At 44.8% G+C, this 20,507-nt stretch overlaps 2 protein-coding genes across 5 annotated transcripts; one reads left to right on the top strand and one right to left on the bottom strand.

Moving 5' to 3' along the window:
- Positions 1-538: 538 nt before the first annotated feature.
- Positions 539-4,062, bottom strand: LOC146300308 (c-Myc-binding protein-like). Of its 4 annotated transcripts, XM_084702171.1 has the most exons (6): positions 3,975-4,062; positions 3,779-3,874; positions 1,760-1,832; positions 1,524-1,572; positions 1,147-1,276; positions 539-797 (listed from the first exon to the last, which is right to left on the bottom strand). In XM_084702171.1, exons 1-6 carry the CDS (start codon positions 3,981-3,983, stop codon positions 747-749), a joined length of 408 nt encoding a protein of 135 aa, XP_084558297.1. In that variant the 5' UTR covers positions 3,984-4,062; the 3' UTR covers positions 539-746. The 4 variants fall into 4 exon arrangements, with proteins under 4 accessions (XP_084558297.1, XP_084558300.1, XP_084558299.1 ...); XM_084702174.1 differs by lacking the exons at positions 3,779-3,874; positions 3,975-4,062 and adding an exon at positions 2,408-2,753; XM_084702173.1 differs by lacking the exons at positions 3,779-3,874; positions 3,975-4,062 and adding an exon at positions 2,408-2,465 and having other exon boundaries at positions 1,760-1,850.
- rragca (Ras-related GTP binding Ca) lies at positions 2,938-14,716 on the top strand. The gene is made up of 7 exons (XM_084702169.1): positions 2,938-3,312; positions 7,587-7,790; positions 9,504-9,703; positions 12,133-12,247; positions 12,701-12,843; positions 13,597-13,745; positions 14,413-14,716. Exons 1-7 carry the CDS (start codon positions 3,130-3,132, stop codon positions 14,571-14,573), a joined length of 1,155 nt encoding a protein of 384 aa, XP_084558295.1. The 5' UTR covers positions 2,938-3,129; the 3' UTR covers positions 14,574-14,716.
- Positions 14,717-20,507: the final 5,791 nt, after the last annotated feature.

Genomic DNA, 20,507 nt, shown 5'->3' with positions numbered 1-20,507 from the left:
ACTGTAAGCAGATGATCCAAGAGATCCATATTACAGTATATACCATAATGTTTTTCATGGTATTATGTGCCTGAAAGATTTTGACAGTGGAGTGAACTATTGAGCAGGTGATGTACACAAGGAAATGATGCCAATATGTTTTGCAGAGAACAACCACTTGACTGAGAAGCAACAGTCAGTTTAGACCAGCAAGATATTTTCAATTGGTAATTGGCCTAATTGACGGCAGTTATACCTAACCATTTCAAAGATGTGCTAAATCATTTGAAATGTGTGCAAACTGTAGGCAATTGCACTTGTCATTTACAAGGATGTGCTAATACAATTGCAATTTGATGAAAGGAATGAAAAATTCCAATCTGTTGTGAACAAGTGCCGAGCGGTTTGGAGGTTTGCACGTGTTGTTTTGAGAATGTCATTTCTGTTTTGTGAAATGAGCCAAAGCGATGGAGAAAAACTGTAACAGGCCTAAGCCCATCGGAACACTGGAATGCAAGAACTAAACACTGGAGCACACGCACAGTAAAACACACAATCACATAGCAGAAAAATACTGTATTTGAATACATAAATACATATACAAAATAATTGAAATCTTAAATAAAGATCTTACAAAAAGCACACGGGTGTGTGCTCGCTCGCCTTTATACATCAAAATTATGCATCTTTTATAAAAATAAAATAAGATCAACAGTCGAGGCAGCTGCAGGTCTACTCAGCACCAGGCCTCGTCAGTAGAGGCAGACTCATAGCGCTGCAGCTGCCTCGTCAGTAGAGGCAGACTCATAGCGCTGCAGCTGGGAATAAGCAGAGCAGAGAGAGGTTGTTACCATTCCAATAACAACACTTTCCATTTAACAGATGTTTTTATCCAAAGTGATGTAGAGGGAGGATTTGAACCTGTGACCTCAAATGCTCTACCCCCTGAGGTCTACCCCTCCCCATTAGAAGGTGACAGAGCACCACCCAGCATGACACGGTTCAGCTTCATGATACATGAGGGCATCGTATCGCTACAGCTCTGTGATAGGTCACAGGTTCAAATCCCCTGTATGGCACTGCTAATGAAAACATTATTATGGTTGTTATGGTTATGATTCTGGTTCTTGTTCTTATGGCTGTTATTGTAATGGCTGCTGCTAGTACCCTTCTTTTCAGCTCCTGGTGCTCCTGGTCCAGCAGCTCCCAGCTCTGCCTGGCGTCTCTGAGCTGCAGCTGCAGGGTCTCGGTGTCCGCTGGGTTCGGTTTGCACATGCCCAGATGCTGCTTCAGGAAGCTGCGTGGTTAAAGAGCATTTACATCATCCTGTCATGGGCTCGACAATCGACTTGGATATTAAGCCTCTGATAAATACACGTGTTGTATTTAGATCTTTCCTGTTGTCTGCCTCCACAGGCAGGCCCTTGCGGTGGATGGCTGCAAAGACACCAAGCTGTTTCCACTCAGCTGTACAATCTAGGTGCTTTAAAATAGTGGAGGAATCTTTTACGTTTTCAGAAATGAGGTTTTCTACTGAAGGATACTCCAGGGCATCGCTGGGCTTGTCTGTCGTTTCATACAGAGTCACCAGTACTGGAACGACAACAAAACTCTGATTTACTTACTCATAAGAGGCCAAGCAGACACACACACTAAATTCAACATCTTTTATAGAAAATCTAATAAGATCAACATTCAAGGCAGCTGCAGACACACAGAGACCTTGAGAGAGACAAACAGAGAGACAGACAGACAGAGAGCGAGACAGACAGAGACAGACCGCTAGTGAGACTGTCCAACACGCCGGCCTTCTCCAGGTATCTCCGGAACTGCTCCCGTTTGGATTCTGAAGACTGAAGAAATGCAGACCTCTGTAAGGAGCAAAGCCACTCCCTGTAAATGCATCTGTAGACTTTAATTATTGTCGCTAAGCTGTGCTGCATTTGTAGATATGTTTGTAATAAATAAAAGCCCTTCAAGCCAGCGGGAAAGCATTGTCATTTTATAACAACTTCCTGAAGTAAAATGTTTTTTGGATGACATTCACACAATTTGATGATTTCGAATTTGCTCAAATTACTGTCAAGTCAAGTCTTGCTCCGCAAACTATCAATAATTGAAGGTACAGGTTTTAGATCCTAATGCATTCATAAATGGATTGGCAGTCAGACCAACTCGAGACAAAGTTTTAGTAAGCATTAGCAAATCATAATATGCCAAATCCTAACTAATTAACTAACTAACTAACTAACTAGTTTATCTAATATTGTTAGTTGTCTGCCTAGTGTGGCAGGTGATTTCTGGCAATGCTAATTAAGCTGGCAGGTTGTGTGGACAATTATGAATAAACATAACACTATAAAATAACGATACGTACATATTATGAGATACAATCTACCTAAAAGACATTCATTAGCTAGATACTTACTCTGTAGTGTGCCATTACTAATGAAATGTATGTCTAAACTGACGTGCGTGTTTACCGTAGTTAAACACTTCAGGAGGGGGTGGGGTAGGGGTGTCGTGGTTGAAGCGTGCGCACTGAGTGAACTCTGAAGTCTTGTTATGTGTGTAGCGCCATCGTGTGGTTATAATTCGGCATGACATCCATGTACTAAACTACATTTGAATGCTTTGAAAATCGACTATTTGTCTTGCCTGCAACGCAATAGCGTTCTAAACATAAGCATTTACCGTATGCACTTAACAGCTGCAGTTCATAGAATCTGGATTAACTAAATAAGAACAAACTAAAAGTATTTTTTTCGGGAAATAGCTCACGTAACACTGATGTGGTGGAGAGTCCATTTAGTCATGTGACAGTAAAACATCTGACTTGGAACGATCAACCCAGTCTTGTGTAGAGTGACATCCTTATTGACAAATGATTAACCGCTCCGCTTGCACAACATCCAATTAGACACGGGGGCGGGTCTAAGAGCAAGTTTCTCGTCGAAAGGGAAACACAGGGGAATCCGCCAAGGAAATGTTGGAGTACCCTCCGTGTCCAGAACTAACTGGGTTTATGCTTGCATGCTAACCGGATTTCCACGCTGAAACTGCCGTATCGAGCGATCTACAGATACAATCACGGCTGGGCAAACTCTTTAGGGTGGGGGGGTTAGGGGAAACAACCATCGCAGGGTCAAAATGTCGATTCAGTACGAGGTGGAACCGCTGCCTGACAGCTACGGTGTGGCTGACTCGTTTCCCAAAGATTTTGGATATGGAGAAGAAGAGGCCGACATCGAGGATAGTACGGCAGCCTCCGACAGTAAACCCAGAATTCTGCTCATGGGTTTGCGAAGAAGCGGAAAATCATCCATACAGAAGGTAACGCTGATAATACTGCCAGGCGTAAATCATACCAGTTAGCTTAATTGAGCCCAGTAATACTACAGGAGCAGCTACTGTGCATGTATTGGCAAGCTAACTAACTAGCTACAGTAGCTGGTTAGTTGAACCCATTAACGTTCGTTTAAACTGTCCTTAATAAGGACCTTATACAATCAACTCAGTACTCGGGCAAAACACTTGCTTGCCAGCGTCAGCTGACATTCCTGCATCTTGTAAGCAGTTCCAGAAACGGTAACCCAGCTGCGTGTAGTCACATCTAGCCTCTTGACCGACTGTTTAGTCATACTGTCACAACAGCAGCAACTAGCAGTAGTAACTAACTAGCACTACTAGTCCTCCATCACTTTCCTTGCTCTACCTTAATGTTAGTTTGGACCAGCACATAGCCAGCTAGCCTAATGAACACAGCTGTCTCAGGCAGGTGACAGTTTGAACATCCCACCGTATAGCCGCCACATTCCGCTGACACCAGCCTGCTCGCGTCATCGTGAATGCTGCCCCTGTATTCAGATGTTGACCCCGCAGCTGGCATCGCCTCCTTCACCAGAGCATAGACATGGCCGACAGGTTTTCATTTTGCAAGTCATTGCTTTCTCATCATGGATCAATTGTAATATTAGCCATACTGATCTCCTTACCAAACTCATCACACACCATTAGCAGTAGCCTACTTGTCATGATGTGGGCCTGCCCAACTGCCGTATTGCAACAACGTTAAAAGGTCCTGCTTCTGGATATACACTGTCAATAAATCATTCATAGTTAGACCAGATGTTTTTATTTTTGTTTGAGACTTAATTATTTATGCTTAATGGCAAGATCAAATGCAGCACTGTTGCTATGGGGACAAACAGCTGATGACTATACAAAAAGTGTGTGCAGGGTGACAGGTTCCTGAATCCCATGCCTACCTCCTGCACGTCTCCCATTCTGGACACACAACTCTCCCTCTACTGATCACACTTCTGACACCATGCCTCTGGTCATGTGACCAGACTACAGAAAGTCAGATGATCCTGTTGTCACGTGAACAGACTACAGGTGATATTGTAGTCATGTGACCAGACTACAGAAAGCCAGGAGTAGGCCTGTCGCGATATTCAATATTAACTACTTACTAACCGAGAGTGAGGTCATGCCGGGAAATATCAAACTGAGGCTGGAACGTATCGACCGAGCGATAGCGATACTGCATGACCGAACGGTCGAGGTTAGTAAGTAGTTTATTATATGGCATTTTTAGCTACTTTTCATTTTGTAAACAACAATAAATGGTAACTCTGGGCTAATTGTAGCTAGCTCTCAAGTCTTCTCACATTTGTGTTTCATGTGTTGCCTAGCAACTCATTACTTTTGACAACATGGTTCTGCTTAAATGGCTTTAATTTCAACACAAAATAAAGTGATTCAAAAAGTCTGGTCTTCTTCCTCACTTTCGATGACAAATCTTTTCAGCATCATCTGGATAGTAAAACTCAGCAGTTGAGTCGTCAATATCGCTCATTTTGAAGCTGATATCAGAGGGCAATAATATAATCAGAAAGCTCGTACCGTCGTTGCCATATAATATTGTTTATCGCAATTAATTTTGGTGCAATATATTGCACAAGAAAAAGTAGTTATTGTGACAGCCCTAGTCAGGAGTCCTGGACGAGTCCTGGATTCAAACACAAATGTAATGTTTAACACTATCATGTAGCAGACAGATCAAATCAAATTTATTTGTATAGCCCTTTTTACACGCAAGCATGTCACAGAGGGCTTTACATACGCCCATAGAACTGCCCCTCAACCAACCTAAACCCTCAAGGAAGACAAGGAAAAACTCCCAGAAAAACTCCCAACGGGAGAAAAAATGGAAGAAACCTTGGGAGGAGCAATTCAGAGAGGGATCCCCTCCTCCAGAGACGGTTGGTAAGAGAGAGGAGCAGAACACAAGCTAAACATAGTCATACAATGTCAATGGGTTTTGAAACACCAAAAATCCATTGTTCGGCTTTATAGACGTTGGATGGGACCTGGAAACTCGCTGTTGGCCGTCATGGAGACTGGTTTCCGGTTGACGACCTGGTCCAGCGTTGGTAAACCGACGACCAGGCAGGTCCTGACAGCTCAGACCCCCCACTCCACAAGGGATGTGTGGGGGGGACAGAGAGGAGAACAGGGATTAGAGAATGCCAGGAGCAGGTAACAGTTACAATCGTAATAGAATGAGATCCCCACCGGTCAAGTGTGGACTAGTGCAGCAATTTAACAAAGCTAAGAGGGTATTTGATGCAGCCCCACACACCAAGACAGCGACAGCCCTCCTCGGTTGGAACATGATATCTGTTCCGGGGGAAACAACTCTAAAATAGGTTATATTTATACTAATAAGGATGAAAACAACCAGCCCCCCGTTGTCTCCAACTAGTAAACTATAACAATAAAAATATACAGCAACGGAACTATTACAGTAACAATATACAATAACAGGTTTACTTTATTTGTAACATTTAAATGGGCAGTGTGAACATAAGCTAAAATTACAATTTAAAAGTTACATGTGATACACACATAGGCAAACGCACACCCCAGGTTTACATAGAAAGTACACACATACTTACCTTTAACAATCATAGAATTGACTAAACAAGAACGTTTTTAATCTAGTTTTAAATGTCGAAACAGTATCAGCCTCCCTAATTGAAACAGGTAATTTGTTCCAGAGAAGAGGTGCTCTATATGAGAATGCCCTACGTCCAGCAGTTTTTTTTCTTAATTTTGGGTATTACCAGATAGCCGGCATCTTGAGATCTTAGAGTCCTTGCGGGGCAATAGGGTGCAAGGAGACCAGAGAGGTACAGTGGTGCCAATCCATGGAGAGATTTGTAAGTTAGTAGTAAAACTTTGAAATCAGCCCTGGCTTGGATAGGGAGCCAATGTAAAGAGATAAAAGTAGAGGTTATATGATCAAACTTTCTTGGTTTTGTCAATAGTCTAGCAGCAACATTTTGTACCCACTGTAAATTTTTCAAGTAGGTAATTGGGAGGCCAGAGAACAACACATTGCAGTAGTCCAATCGGGACGTAACAAAAGCATGTATTAGTTTTTCAGCATCATCCTTTGAGAGGAATTTTCGTATTTTGGCAATATTACATAGATGGAAAAATGCAGTTCTGGTGATTTGTTTAATATGGTACTCAAACGAAAGGTCTGGGTCCAATGTGACTCCTAAATTTTTTACCAACTGGCTTTGAGATACTTTGACGCCATCTAAGTTTAAGGTCAGATTGGATAAATTATTTCTGTATTTTTTAGGGCCGAAAATTTGAACCTCGGTTTTATCCGAATTAAGAAGAAGGAAATTTGCTGTCATCCAAGTTCTCAACCCGGAAACCCATTTTTCCATAGCATGTGGAAATTCTGCAGGCTTTATGGACATGTATAGCTGAGTATCATCTGCATAACAGTGAAAATTTACCCCAGAGCTTCTAATTATGTTTCCTAAAGACAACATATTGAGTGAAAATAACAGAGGGCCTAGAACTGAACCCTGTGGTACTCCATATTTTACAGTAGTGCTCCTGGATGAGCAACCATCATAGTGGACATATTGTGATCTATCAGATAGATACGATCTAAACCACTGAAGTGAAGTACCAGAGATCCCAACATAGTTCTCCATACGCTCCAGGAGAATCTCATGATCCACAGTGTCAAATGCGAGATAGAGCACGCGTCAGAGGCTAATAATAGATCATTGACTACCTTAGCTAATGCAGTTTCAGTGCTGTGGTGAAGATTAAATCCAGACGGGAGAGGTTCATAAAGCTGATTTGAGGAAAGGTGCTCAGTGAGCTGTTGTGCCACAGCTTTTTCTAAAATTTTGGAGAGAAATGGCAAATTTGAAATTGGCCTGTAGTTGCTAAGACAACCTGGATCCAGGTTTGTTTTTTTAAGAAGGGGCTTAATAATAGCTTGTTTGAAATCGTCAGGGACTTGTCCAGTTACAATAGATTCATTAATAATACTAAGCATGGGTGGTCCAATAATACAGCTGGGCGATAAGACAGCTGGGCGATCCAGGTCTTTTTCCAAACTGATGTACGGGGGGGATTTGAACCTGCCACCTCTTGATCTGCAGTCAAATACTCCACCACTGATCTAGACCCACCCCTCTGATCTATACCCACCCCGCTGATCTAGACCCACCTCTCTGATCTAGACCCATCTCTCTGATCTTCTAACTCCACCCTGAATGTTCCAGGTGGTGTTCCACAAGATGTCCCCCAACGAGACGCTGTTCCTGGAGAGCACCAACAAGATCTACAAGGATGACATCTCCAGCAGCTCCTTCGTCAACTTCCAGATCTGGGACTTCCCTGGACAGGTGGACTTCTTCGACCCCACCTTCGACTACGAGATGATATTCAGGGGAACCGGGGCGCTGATCTTTGTCATCGATGCTCAGGTGAAACAAACACAGACGTTGTGAAGGCTTCTGACATCCCAGTGTCGGCTGACCGCTGATGGGGAATCGTATACAATAGTGATGTGTTCGTATAGCAGACGCCTTTCAATAAAGCACCGTAGAAGAAGTGGGTTTGAACATTTTTCGATTCTACTGTCAAATGTTCCACCACTGAGCTATACCCATCCCCATGTTCTACCACTGAGCTATACCCATCCCCATGTTCTACCACTGAGCTATACCCATCCCCATGTTCTACCACTGAGCTATACCCATCCCCATGTTCTACCACTGAGCTATACCCATCCCCATGTTCTACCACTGAGCTATACCCATCCCCATGTTCTACCACTGAGCTATACCCATCCCCATGCTCTACCACTGAGCTATACCCATCCCCATGCTCTACCACTGAGCTATACCCATCCCCATGTTCTACCACTGAGCTGTACCCATCCCCATGCTCTACCACTGAGCTGTACCCATCCCCATGTTCTACCACTGAGCTACGGGCCCTTGCCAGATACTCACCTGGGGTAGAACATAATCTGGGACACAATTTGATGTCACAGTTTATAATCCTGAAGTTCAGTGGCGTCCTAACCGCGTCTCATGTTGTAGTGAGTGCAATAAGACATTATTTTATGTTACTGGTTTAAATTGGATGAATCCATGGAAGATCTGATAAGTAGCTATCACGTATGTACATCTAATCTGATAATGATCACGTATGTACATCTAATCTGATTATGATCCCATATGTACATCTAATCTGATAATGATCACGTATGTACATCTAATCTGATAATGATCCCGTATGTACATCTAATGTAGTCGTTCTCAAAGTGTGGTCCGCGACGGCCACAAGTAAATTATTGCGATTTCTAACATACAACTCAGAACAAAGAAAACACAGTCAGTAGTAGTCTATTAAAATGGGCTACACACGTTCTGCATTCTGACATCGCAGCCTCAGCATGGGTTGTACCAGAGCCTCTCTGGTTGTACCATGTGAGGGAGTTCTCCCCTCCCAAATAGAGTTGGTTGGATCCATAGCCCGTCTTTAAAGAAAAGTTTTCTCAGATAGGCTAACGATTGCTGGGCAGGACGGCCCAACCGTAACGATACGCGTCTGGAAGGATGGATGGGAGCAGGGCCAAAGTGATGGCATCACTAGACAAGGTTTTACCAATTGAAAAACGGCTGTTTATTTTACATCTCCAAAAACAATTTTGCGCTCAAATAATGGCCCAACATTTTGTGTGGAAATCCCTGCATCACATCAAACCCATATGTCCTAAGTTTGGGCTAGAATATTTACAACGTCTGGCTCCGTGCTTGATTAACACTCGGATCGTTAAGCAGTCTCAAAACTTTTTTTTTATTTTTCTTAGCGGAAATTATAAGTAGCGGAATAGCCTACATTATCCGTTAGAAAATCATTTTCTGCTAACAATTGTATGGCGCCAGGTCTGGAGGCCTGTTGTTCCAGGGATATAGCCTACTATTTAGTTAGATGGTCCGCAAGTTTTTATTTATTGGCCAAGTGTTCCTTGCTCTGAAAAAGTTTGAGAAACACTGCTTTAGACTAATCTGAAAATTTGATCTGAACCTTCTGTGTCTCTCTCTGTGTGTGTACACATGCGTGCGCTTGCGTGTGTGTGCATGTGTGCGTGCACGTGTGTGTGTGTGTGCTCCTGTGCTGTCCTCCAGGATGACTACGTGGAGGCTCTCTGTAGACTCCACCTGACCGTGTCGCGGGCCTACAGAGTCAACCCTGACATCAACTTCGAGGTGTTCATCCACAAAGTGGACGGACTCTCTGACGACCACAAGATCGAGACCCAGAGAGACATCCACCAGAGAGCCAACGACGACCTGGCCGACGCTAGCCTGGAGAAACTTCACCTCAGGTACACACATTAGAACACAGGAACACACACGACTCCCAAGGAGTCACCTGGAGGAAGCAGCTGTACTGGCATGCTATTTAACCACACAGGAAGCAGTTGTACTGGCATGCTCTTTAACCACACAGGAAACAGCTGTACTGGCATGCTATTTAACCACACAGGAAGCAGTTGTACTGGCATGCACTTTAACCACACAGGAAGCAGCTGTGCTGGCATGCTCTTTAACCACACAGGAAGCAGCTGTGCTGGCGTGCTCTTTAACCACACAGGAAACAGCTGTACTGGCATGCTCTTTAACCACACAGGAAGCAGTTGTACTGGCATGCTCTTTAACCACACAGGAAACAGCTGTACTGGCATGCTATTTAACCACACAGGAAGCAGTTGTACTGGCATGCCCTTTAACCACACAGGAAGCAGCTGTGCTGGCATGCTCTTTAACCACACAGGAAGCAGCTGTGCTGGCGTGCTCTTTAACCACACAGGAAACAGCTGTACTGGCAAGCTCTTTAACCACACAGGAAGCAGCTGTGCTGGCATGCTCTTTAACCACACAGGAAGCAGCTGTACTGGCATGCTCTTTAACAAAAGTGTGTGTGTGTGTGTTTTGCACACTCTGGAGTGTTACTGGTACATTCCTCTCTGGTCTCTTAAAGGCAGGAAGTAGTTCCTCCAGCCTGTCACTTGGTTGGGTCACATGGCCTGCGATCATAGGGTGGCGTGAGGTGTGTTTATGGTGGAGAGGAAGTGAGGTGTGTTTATGGTGGAGAGGAAGTGAGGTGTGTTTATGGTGGAGAGGAAGTGAGGTGTGTTTATGGTGGAGAGGAAGTGAGGTGTGTTTATGGTGGAGAGGAAGTGAGGTGTGTTTATGGTGGAGAGGAAGTGAGGTGTGTTTATGGTGGAGAGGAAGTGAGGTGTGTTTCAGGGCTCCAGACAAACTTTTTTTTACTAGGAGCACAGTAGCCCCTGACTGAAAATTTTAGGAGTGCAAGAGTAAAATTTAGGGGCACACCTTATATTGACCTGCAATGCATTTATTAATGTAACTAGAGAGGGTACACTTCAGTGGCAATTTTAGACCCTTTTTAGGAGTGCTCAAGCACCCCTAAATTTAATCTCAGCACCCCTAAAAATGAAGTGTTTTTAATATATTGTTTATCATCATTTGATGCTGGTACTTCATGAAGAAAGGGACATCGTTAGTTTTTTTATTCATTCAATATTTTGCATAATAATACATACATGTATTAATTGTTATCCAGTAAAATTAGGGATTTATATTAGCAAGGGGGTTTAAGTTTAGCACTTTTGCAAGGCACTGTATTCATGTCACATTCTCATTGGGGGCTGAGCACCCCTAAAGGTCTGATCCTAGAATCGACCCTAGTACAATTTCTGGTGAAATTGTGTGGTGTGCCTGCGTCGGATGCAGATGGGTCCGTTTTTTACTGTCATTTTTACAACTGACAGCGACGCACCATATAAACTTGAGTTTAAGTACATTATTTAATGTGACATTACGTAGCCTACTGTACATGCAAGTCTTAGCTAAATGACTTAAATGTATGATGCACTTTTCGATCAGTCCTCTGAAACAACAACACGATAATTGCTGAGTATTACAGCGCAACAGCTCAAACACATGCAGGGATACAGTAGCAACGCTAGTGCTAAATAAGTATTTAGCTGCTCGGCTCCATGAAGCCGGGCAAGTAGGGCTAGTGAAACTGCTCACCAAAAGATCGAAGGGGAACCCACTTGTCTGGCAGATTAAGACATGTTCGTAGGAACCGAGTGAAAAATATCCTAAACTTTCCAAGACTTTTAGCGAGGTTTATAGCTACATTGCGAAAAATAGCCTAAACTTTCCAAGACTTTTAGCGAGGTTTATAGCTACATAGCGAAAAATAGCCTAAACTTGACTTTTAGCTAACGGTACTAATGCTGAGGGCACGCTGCGCTGCCTTACTAGAACGTCGTATCTATGCGTCGTTGCTAACGTATTTTGACATTGTGGACCCAATAAATTCCAAATTTGTAGGTCGCACATGCGTGAGTGCTTGTAAAAAATGCTCGCATTATCTCAAAAACTGGGCGCAAAATGCGACCATTTGGTCGCAGTCTGAAGCCCTGTTTATGATGGAGAGGAAGTGAGGTGTGTTTATGGTGGAGAGGAAGTGAGGTGTGTTTATGGTGGAGAGGAAGTGAGGTGTGTTTATGGTGGAGAGGAAGTGAGGTGTGTTTATGGTGGAGAGGAAGTGAGGTGTGTTTATGGTGGAGAGGAAGTGAGGTGCGTTTATGGTGGAGAGGAAGTGAGGTGTGTTTATGGTGGAGAGGAAGTGAAGTGTGTTTATAGTGTAATGTAAATGTAATGGTAGAGGGGAAACAAATATGCCTAACTTCTCCTTTTCTCTCCCCCTCCCCTCCAGTTTCTACTTGACCAGTATATACGACCACTCCATCTTTGAGGCCTTCAGCAAGGTGGTTCAGAAGCTCATCCCTCAGCTGCCAACCCTGGAGAACCTCCTGAACATCTTCATATCTGTACGTACCTCCACCACCAGGCTAAACGTGTGTGTGTGTGTGTGTGTGTGTAGGGGGGTCAGGGTCCTGCTGTGGGCTGTGTAGCATTGACTCCAGAGCTGGCCCTGGGAGACTGCCTGCTGTGTTACATGAATCGTCCTTGTGGATGATTCAGTGTAGGTTCTAAATGAGCAGCTTAATAATTCATTCTGAACGTCCTGCTGCTGAAACAGCCTGGGTGATTGCTGGTCTGGAGGGTGGAGGGCTTAAGAAGGATCTGTACATGTGCACAGGAAGTGACAAATGGATCTGATCTAACGGATGTCCCTCTCTCCCTTTCTCTCTCCCTCTCCTCTGCCTTTCTCTCTTCCTCGCACTCTCTCCCTCCTCCCTCTCTCCCTCTCCACTCACTCACTCTCTCTCTCCCTCTCTTCTCCCATCCCTTCCTCTCCTCTTGTGTCTGTCCTCTAACAGAATTCAGGGATAGAGAAGGCCTTCCTGTTTGATGTGGTCAGTAAGATCTACATTGCTACAGACAGCTCCCCGGTGGACATGCAGTCTTACGAGCTGTGCTGCGACATGATAGATGTGGTCATAGACGTCTCCTGCATCTATGGGTGAGCCTGCTGGAACCACACACACACACCACACCTCAGAACAACACACACACACACACACCTCAGAACACCACACACACACACCACACCTCAGAACACCACACACACACCACACCTCAGAACAACACACACACACACACACACCACACCTCAGAACACCACACACACACACACACACACACACACACCACACCTCAGAACAACACACACACACACCACACCTCAGAACAACACACACACACCTCAGAACACCACACACACACACCACACCTCAGAACAACACACACACACACACACACCACACCTCAGAACAACACACACACACACACACCACACCTCAGAACACCACACACACACACCACACCTCAGAACACCACACACACACACACACACACACACACACCACACCTCAGAACACCACACACACACACACACACCACACCTCAGAACACCACACACACACACACCACACCTCAGAACACCACACACACACACACCACACCTCAGAACACCACACACACACACACACACACCACACCTCAGAACACCACACACACACACACACCACACCTCAGAACACCACACACACACACACACACACACCTCAGAACACCACACACACACCACACCTCAGAACACCACACACACACCACACCTCAGAACACCACACACACACACACCACACCCTCAGGTCTAGTTCATCAGAGTATGTCTTGTGTGTACGTGTGTGTGTGTGTGTGTGTGTGTGCGCAGGCTGAAGGAGGATGGGAGCGGCAGTGCGTATGATAAGGAGTCTCTGGCCATCATCAAGCTTAACAACACCACTGTGCTGTACCTGAAGGAGGTCACCAGGTTCCTGGCCCTCGTCTGCATCCTGCGGGAGGAGAGCTTCGAGCGCAAAGGTCACACAAACACACCTCCCTGAAGGTCAAAGGTCACACAAACACACCTCCCTGAAGGTCAAAGGTCACACACACCTGCCTGAAGGTCAAAGGTCACACAAACACACCTCCCTGAAGGTCAAAGGTCAGATACACCTGCCTGAAGGTCAAAGATTAAACACACACCTGCCTGAAGGTCAAAGGTCAGACACACACACCTGCCTAAAGGTCAAAGGTCAGACACACACACACCTGCTTGAAGGTCAAAGGTCAGACACCTGCCTGACAGAAGGTCAAAGGTCAGACACCCCCCATCCCTGAAGGTCAGAGGTCAGACACACCTGCCTGAAGGTCAAAGGTTAGACACCTGCCTGACTGAAGGTCAAAGGTCAGATACCTGCCTGACAGAAGGTCAAAGGTCAGACACCCCCCATCCCTGAAGGTCAGAGGTCAGACACGGTCATCTTCATCCTCTTTCTTAACAGTCGTATCAGTGTGCTACAACACAGCCTGGTGGAGTTCTGCTGCTGAGACTCTGTACTGCTGTACTGTACAACATCAAGGGTGCACTACTGACAATACACAGTATATCAAGTAGAAACAGTATACATACAGTATAAACTAGATATAGACAGTATTCATGTACTGACTGTGTAATTGATATCCCATCTTTGATTCGGTCCTGTAGGTCTGATAGACTACAACTTCCACTGTTTCCGGAAGGCGATCCACGAGGTGTTTGAGGTGGGCGTGGCCTCCCCCCGCCTGGCCACGCCTGGAGCCACGCCCTGTGCCACGCCCTGCTCCAAGGCTGTGGCTCTCAACGGCACACCTCGCAGCACTGTGTGACTTCCCCCGGGGGAAGGTGGGAGGGGGGGGGGAGCACAGGGAGAGCACAGGAAGAGCACAGGAGCCTGTGGACGATGATCAGGACTCCAGCTGTGCCTCCCACACTCAGGAGCACAGAGAAGACTGGGGCAGGGGGGAGAGGGGGGAGGGGGGAGGGGGAGGGGGGAGGATGGCACGCTTACAACACAAGGATGGAAGGGAAACTTGGTTGTGCCTGAATGCAGGGCATGGACTCAACATTCACCACAAGCAGGCCAGCACAGACTGGAGCAGTACCCCCCAGGGTACTGTCTGTCCTGGGGGGCGGGGAGGGGGCAGTCATGGTGACATCCCATCACCGGGCTGAGGATCTCAGATACACTTGTCTAACAAGGCCTTATTTACATCCAACCAGTCAGGCTTGGTCTCCCTCTCCCCTCTCCCCCTCCCCTCTCCCCTGGGCTGGAACTGGGGTTCAGGGTTCACCTCCCAAGAACTAGAAGAGCTCAGCTCTGAGGAGAATTAGGGATTCAAGTGTGTGTGCGTATGTGTAAGAAAGAGTGTGTGTGCATGCGTGTGTTTGTAAGAGGGCGTGTGTATATGTGTGTATGTGTAAGGAAGAGAAAGTGTGTGCGTGTGCATGTGAGAGGAGTGTGTTAGCAGTGGTACGTGCTGTAGGATGCAGAATGATGCCTTCTCATTTTCTCAAACACAAAAATCATCTTGTGTCCTTTGTTGATTTTGAGATCACTCATCACAATCTGATGGACTTGGAATCTTACAATGTAGCCGGAGCGATGTGTAGCCACTGCTAAACTGCCCCCATCTAGAAATCGAAACATTTTGCCAAAACTTAAAAAATTACAAAAAACAAAACAGTCGTATTTTAATATCTCATGAGAGACACATATTGCTGGTGATATCTCCACAGTTTGGGGGGTGTTGACTGGTACCAGACTTGCTGTACCAAATGCTTCTTATTGAGAGGATTCAGGTGGCGACGACATGAGAAGCTCCTGATGGAATCTACATTCCAGCTGTGCAGCACTCAAGTACAAATGTTATGATGAGGACTATATTCTCTGTTATTATGCCCCTGCTTGATGACTGCTCAACGGGAGTCGGCGGCCGCGGGAGGGACACGGAGCTAACCGGCAGAAATAGCGCATTCCTAGCATGTATTCAAGTGTGTTGCCACGATCCATCGTTCTCACTGTCCGATATCTCACTGTTCTCTACTGATGGGAGGGGGGAAAGACTAACAACAACAAATTAAAACTTGACAGAAACCAAACCAAAACTGTTTTTAAATAATCTTGTGCTTTGTTTAGCAGTTTGACTCTAAACGTTGTGTTGGCCCTAGACCGACGCTTATGAAGCAGAAACGCGCATGTTCACACACACAGGACTACCGCACAGACGAGTAGCACTAAATTCACGTCAGCTCAGTTTTATAGATTTCCCAAGGACTATTCCAAATTCCTAGAATTCAAAACATTACAGCAATGGCAATAAATGAATATCTAAACTGATTTGTTTTGCTCTTAGGTGTTCTCTAACCAATACCAGAGGGAAGAGCAGGCAGTGGCATCGACGTACTAACAAGACACAAGTTTGATCAAAAGTTTGGCGTGAGATCAACTTTCGGGTAAAAACACGTTCGGGGATTTTTTGGATTTCGGAGGTATAGGCCTACCATATGTAAGGGGTGGTATATATGCGATACCAAGGAGTAAATACAGGGCCAGTATTGCCAATACCGATACTTTTGGCTTAGAAAAGCAGTTCATCTACTTTTGTGTCAGGGAAAGCAATGCCTCATAATTGATTAAGTGAAAGCATCATCAATATGAACATTTGAATGAACATTTTAAATGTCATGATCATTCAATGATTTTTCCTTTAATTAATTGTTCATGATTATGATCATAATGAAACACAGGACAACGAGTTTTGTCAAAAATACTGTAAAGTGTGCTGCTGAGTCGAGTGCACGCCGGCAACAACACGACCTAGAAGGGGAGGGGCAAAGTGAGTTTGGGTGAAGTTCGACGATATTTGCACTATGCTACCACGTCTCATGCCAAGGATTTTAGAGAAGTTGGCAGCCCTGTGTACCACCTTGCGGAGGATTGTGAACACAATTTCATTGATGTATGTGTCAGTTAGGGCCAATATCATTGCTATAATTTCAGCGAAGCTCTCAATATGATGTAAAAAAAAAGAAGTGAATTGGCAGTTGCCTCCATATCTTCAGCTACCGCCAACATTTCGACCACTGTAGCATGCAATATGTCATTAATTGAATCCGCACAAGGTGCTGCCATCTTGTATTAGTCAAAAGCAGTCGATTCAAGTTGAACCACCAATCAGAGGCTTTAATCCGCCCCCTGATCTGGTGACGGGAGACGATGGATTTATTTTGCTGCAGCAAGTTACACCGTGGATAAATGTAAGGATAAATAAATAAATGTATGGATAAATAAATAAATGTATAAACAAATACATGGATAAACAAATAAATGTAAGTATAAATAAATACATGTGAACACAAAAATGTGTGTGTATATATATATATATATATATATATATATATATATATATATATATATATATATATATATATATATATATATATATATATATATATATAGGCCTATATTAAATACACAGAAATACATTTTAACATTTATATATTTAGTGTCTCATAACATTTGTAATTTATATATTTTGTATGTCAATTAGGCATTACATTATGTAATTAGTTATTTAATTAAGCTTTGTGTTATATAATTATTTAGTTTTGGCCCTTATAATCCTCCATATCGGCCATAGCCTAGTACTAGTCTAGGCTACGGCCGCAGCCTGTGGAGCGAGTTGAATAGCAAATGGATGTGAGAAGACCACATAAAAGTTTACATAATCTCCAAACAGTAATTATAATTTGACAGTATGTTTAATAACAAGACCAGCCAGCTATCCAGCCATGTCATTGTCCCCAAATCAAGATTTTTTGGAAGAAAATAATCGGCATGTCGTGTTTGCCGAAGCCTGTCTGAAGTAGGCCTACTGTAGATTGATTAGCGAGGTGAATAGCAAATGTTCAAATGGGATGTGATATGAGCGGTTACGTGACACTGACAGTAAACTCAGAAAAGTAACATTTTCCAAATAGGTTAAAAGAAGTATTGAAGTCACTCAATGTTGTAATTACATGCTTGTTAAAATCTTTCAAAATTGTAAATGGAGGCATTGACTCCGCCCTGTTGTTATGGTAACTTATTTCAGACACTTTGTACCATACAGACTCACTATGTAGCCAGCGTAATCATTTAGAACGGTGAACAGACAGTTTTGCTGCAACTACGTAGTAGGTGTCCGTATATCACCTGATAATGGACACCCCTGCCGGCAATCAGAATCGAGTATCCACCCAGATTATGGTATGTATAACTCGAGACAACCATCATCTCAATATGTCTGCGCCTTGTCCATTAATTGTGTATATAACGGGACAGGTTATCCCTTATTTCTCAGCGTGAGAAATTGATGAAACCAGGGACGGATTATAATACGGGCAGTGGCGACTGGTCATTAGGGGCAGTGCCCCACCTGTTATCAACAGAAAGAACTGCAACAAAATTGTTATTTTTAATTTCTCTAACATTTTTATTTTCGTTTACTTCAAATAATTTACTATCTATGAATATAGCGTCTTCCTAAATTGTTTAGTTTCATTCGTTTTTTGTTAAGATGTTATTTTATGTTCATTGGTCTCTGCCTTGTTGCTTCAGACTGCGTTCTGCCAATTCGAGTTAGCATAGGCTAATCGTGAAGGGGGGGGCTCTGTTGGGGCTAGCCCCTCTCTCACAATGCAATGTACATTGGACGTGGGAAAGTATTTATACGCATGCTCAGAATATAATGTAATGTAAAGTAGATCACACAAATTTGATGCTAGTGGGGCTGAGAGCCAGTTGCCCCACCACAGCGTCATTGCGTATTTCAGACCTGATTGGCTATCTGTCTTTCTGGCGCCAACATTAGTCGACAAAAAGGAGAGCGTGGTGGGACTAGCCCCTCTCTCACAATGCAATGTACATTGGAGGTGGGAAAGTATTAATACGCATGCTCAGAATGTAATATAATGTGAATCACACACATTTTATGCCAAGTGGGGCTGAGAGCCAGTTGCCCCAATACAGCGTCATTTTGTATTTCAGCCCTGATTGGCTGCTTGTCGCCAAAATTTGTCCGCAAGAAGAGCGAGGAGATGTAGCTAGATTGTCTTAGCTACCTTGTTAGCTTCACAAACGCCAGATAACTTGAGAAAATGAATAAAGTGGATTTCATACTTGAGCACCGGTTATATACTCTTATATACCCTATAACCCCTTAATTTGGAGGAGAAAGTTGAAGTAAAGCAGCTTAAGTGGTGCCCATCAGCCACGATATTGTCAACGCTCAAACTGCTGGTAAAAGTAACCACAGGTTTAAGGTGGAGTGGTTTTTGAAGAAAAAGAAAAACGGTTAGTCTAGTTAGCATACAAAAGAAGGTACTTTTCTCTTCAAGTGAGCTCTCAGCCTTGGTGAGTGAAAGCATATTTTGTCATCCTGCCTTTGTGGCGCTGGTCCGTGCATTGGTCATATTATGGGGCTGGATCGATAGATAAAGATGGTGACGTGTCAGTGTGTCCATGCTTATCTGGTTGTTGTCATAGAATGGATCTGTATTCCTAAAACGTTGTATTTCTGCTTCGTTGTGACCTTCCTGTTGTATTGAGCTCATTGCTGTTTGCGCATGGCCCTGTAGGCACATTGGTTCTGAGCTTGGTTGCATTCCTAATTTAGGTTCAATATGACAGTGTTAATTTTACATGTGTGTGAGAGACAAGGAGAGCAATTACACAAGAAGGTCTCTCTCTCTCTCCAGTTTGTTTACTACAACACCTGGTAGAAGCAGGTGTCGTTAAAAGTGTTGTGTGGGGCCACGCTGTTTGTTGACGTGTTAAATGAACACATCAGTAGCAAGAGGGACTTTTGTAGCTTACTGGTATACTATATTTTAAAACGTTTTTTGCCCCACCAATTTTTTACATTACAAACGCCACTGAATACGGGCAACCAGGGTTAGCTGCCAGGGCCCCGTCCACCAGGGTTAGCTGCCAGGGCCCCGTCCACCAGGGTTAGCTGCCAGGGCCCCGTCCACCAGGGTTAGCTGCCAGGGCCCCGTCCACCAGGGTTAGCTGCCAGGGCCCCGTCCACCAGGGTTAGCTGCCAGGGCCCCGTCCACCAGGGTTAGCTGCCAGGCCCCCGTCCACCAGGGTTAGCTGCCAGGGCCCCGTCCACCAGGGTTAGCTGCCAGGGCCCCGTCCACCAGGGTTAGCTGCCAGGGCCCCGTCCACCAGGGTTAGCTGCCAGGGCCCCGTCCACCAGGGTTAGCTGCCAGGGCCCCGTCCACCAGGGGCAGCTGCCAGGGCCCCGTCCACCAGGGGCAGCTGCCAGGGCCCCGTCCACCAGGGTTAGCTGCCAGGGCCCCGTCCACCAGGGTTAGCTGCCAGGGCCCCGTCCACCAGGGTTAGCTGCCAGGGCCCCGTCCACCAGGGGCAGCTGCCAGGGCCCCGTCCACCAGGGGACCCCAGACGACATGTTGTGTAACTGAAATTACAATGAGCAAGTCAACTGTCCAATGTTTACACACTCACTGTTTAAGTGCCACTAATTGACCAATTCAATCGTGTGAATCTTTTCCACCAGAAGACATACCCTTTATGATTGGTACAAAATGGTAAGGTTGGGTTTAATGTAAAGGCTGACAAAAACGTAGCCTCTAGACAGGCAGCGAAGAAAACAATGGATCCACGCACTCCTAACGCTAGCGGGCTAGGCCTACGTTAAGTGAAAGCAAAAAAAGGAGAAAGAAGCGAGGAGCGGCTCTTTTAAAGGGTGCCTTAT

Source organism: Hypomesus nipponensis, chromosome 2 (assembly GCF_054491055.1).
Source record: "Hypomesus nipponensis isolate SF chromosome 2, ASM5449105v1, whole genome shotgun sequence".
Classification (NCBI taxonomy): Eukaryota; Metazoa; Chordata; class Actinopteri; order Osmeriformes; family Osmeridae; genus Hypomesus; species Hypomesus nipponensis.
This window is presented reverse-complemented; position numbering and strand designations above follow the sequence as displayed.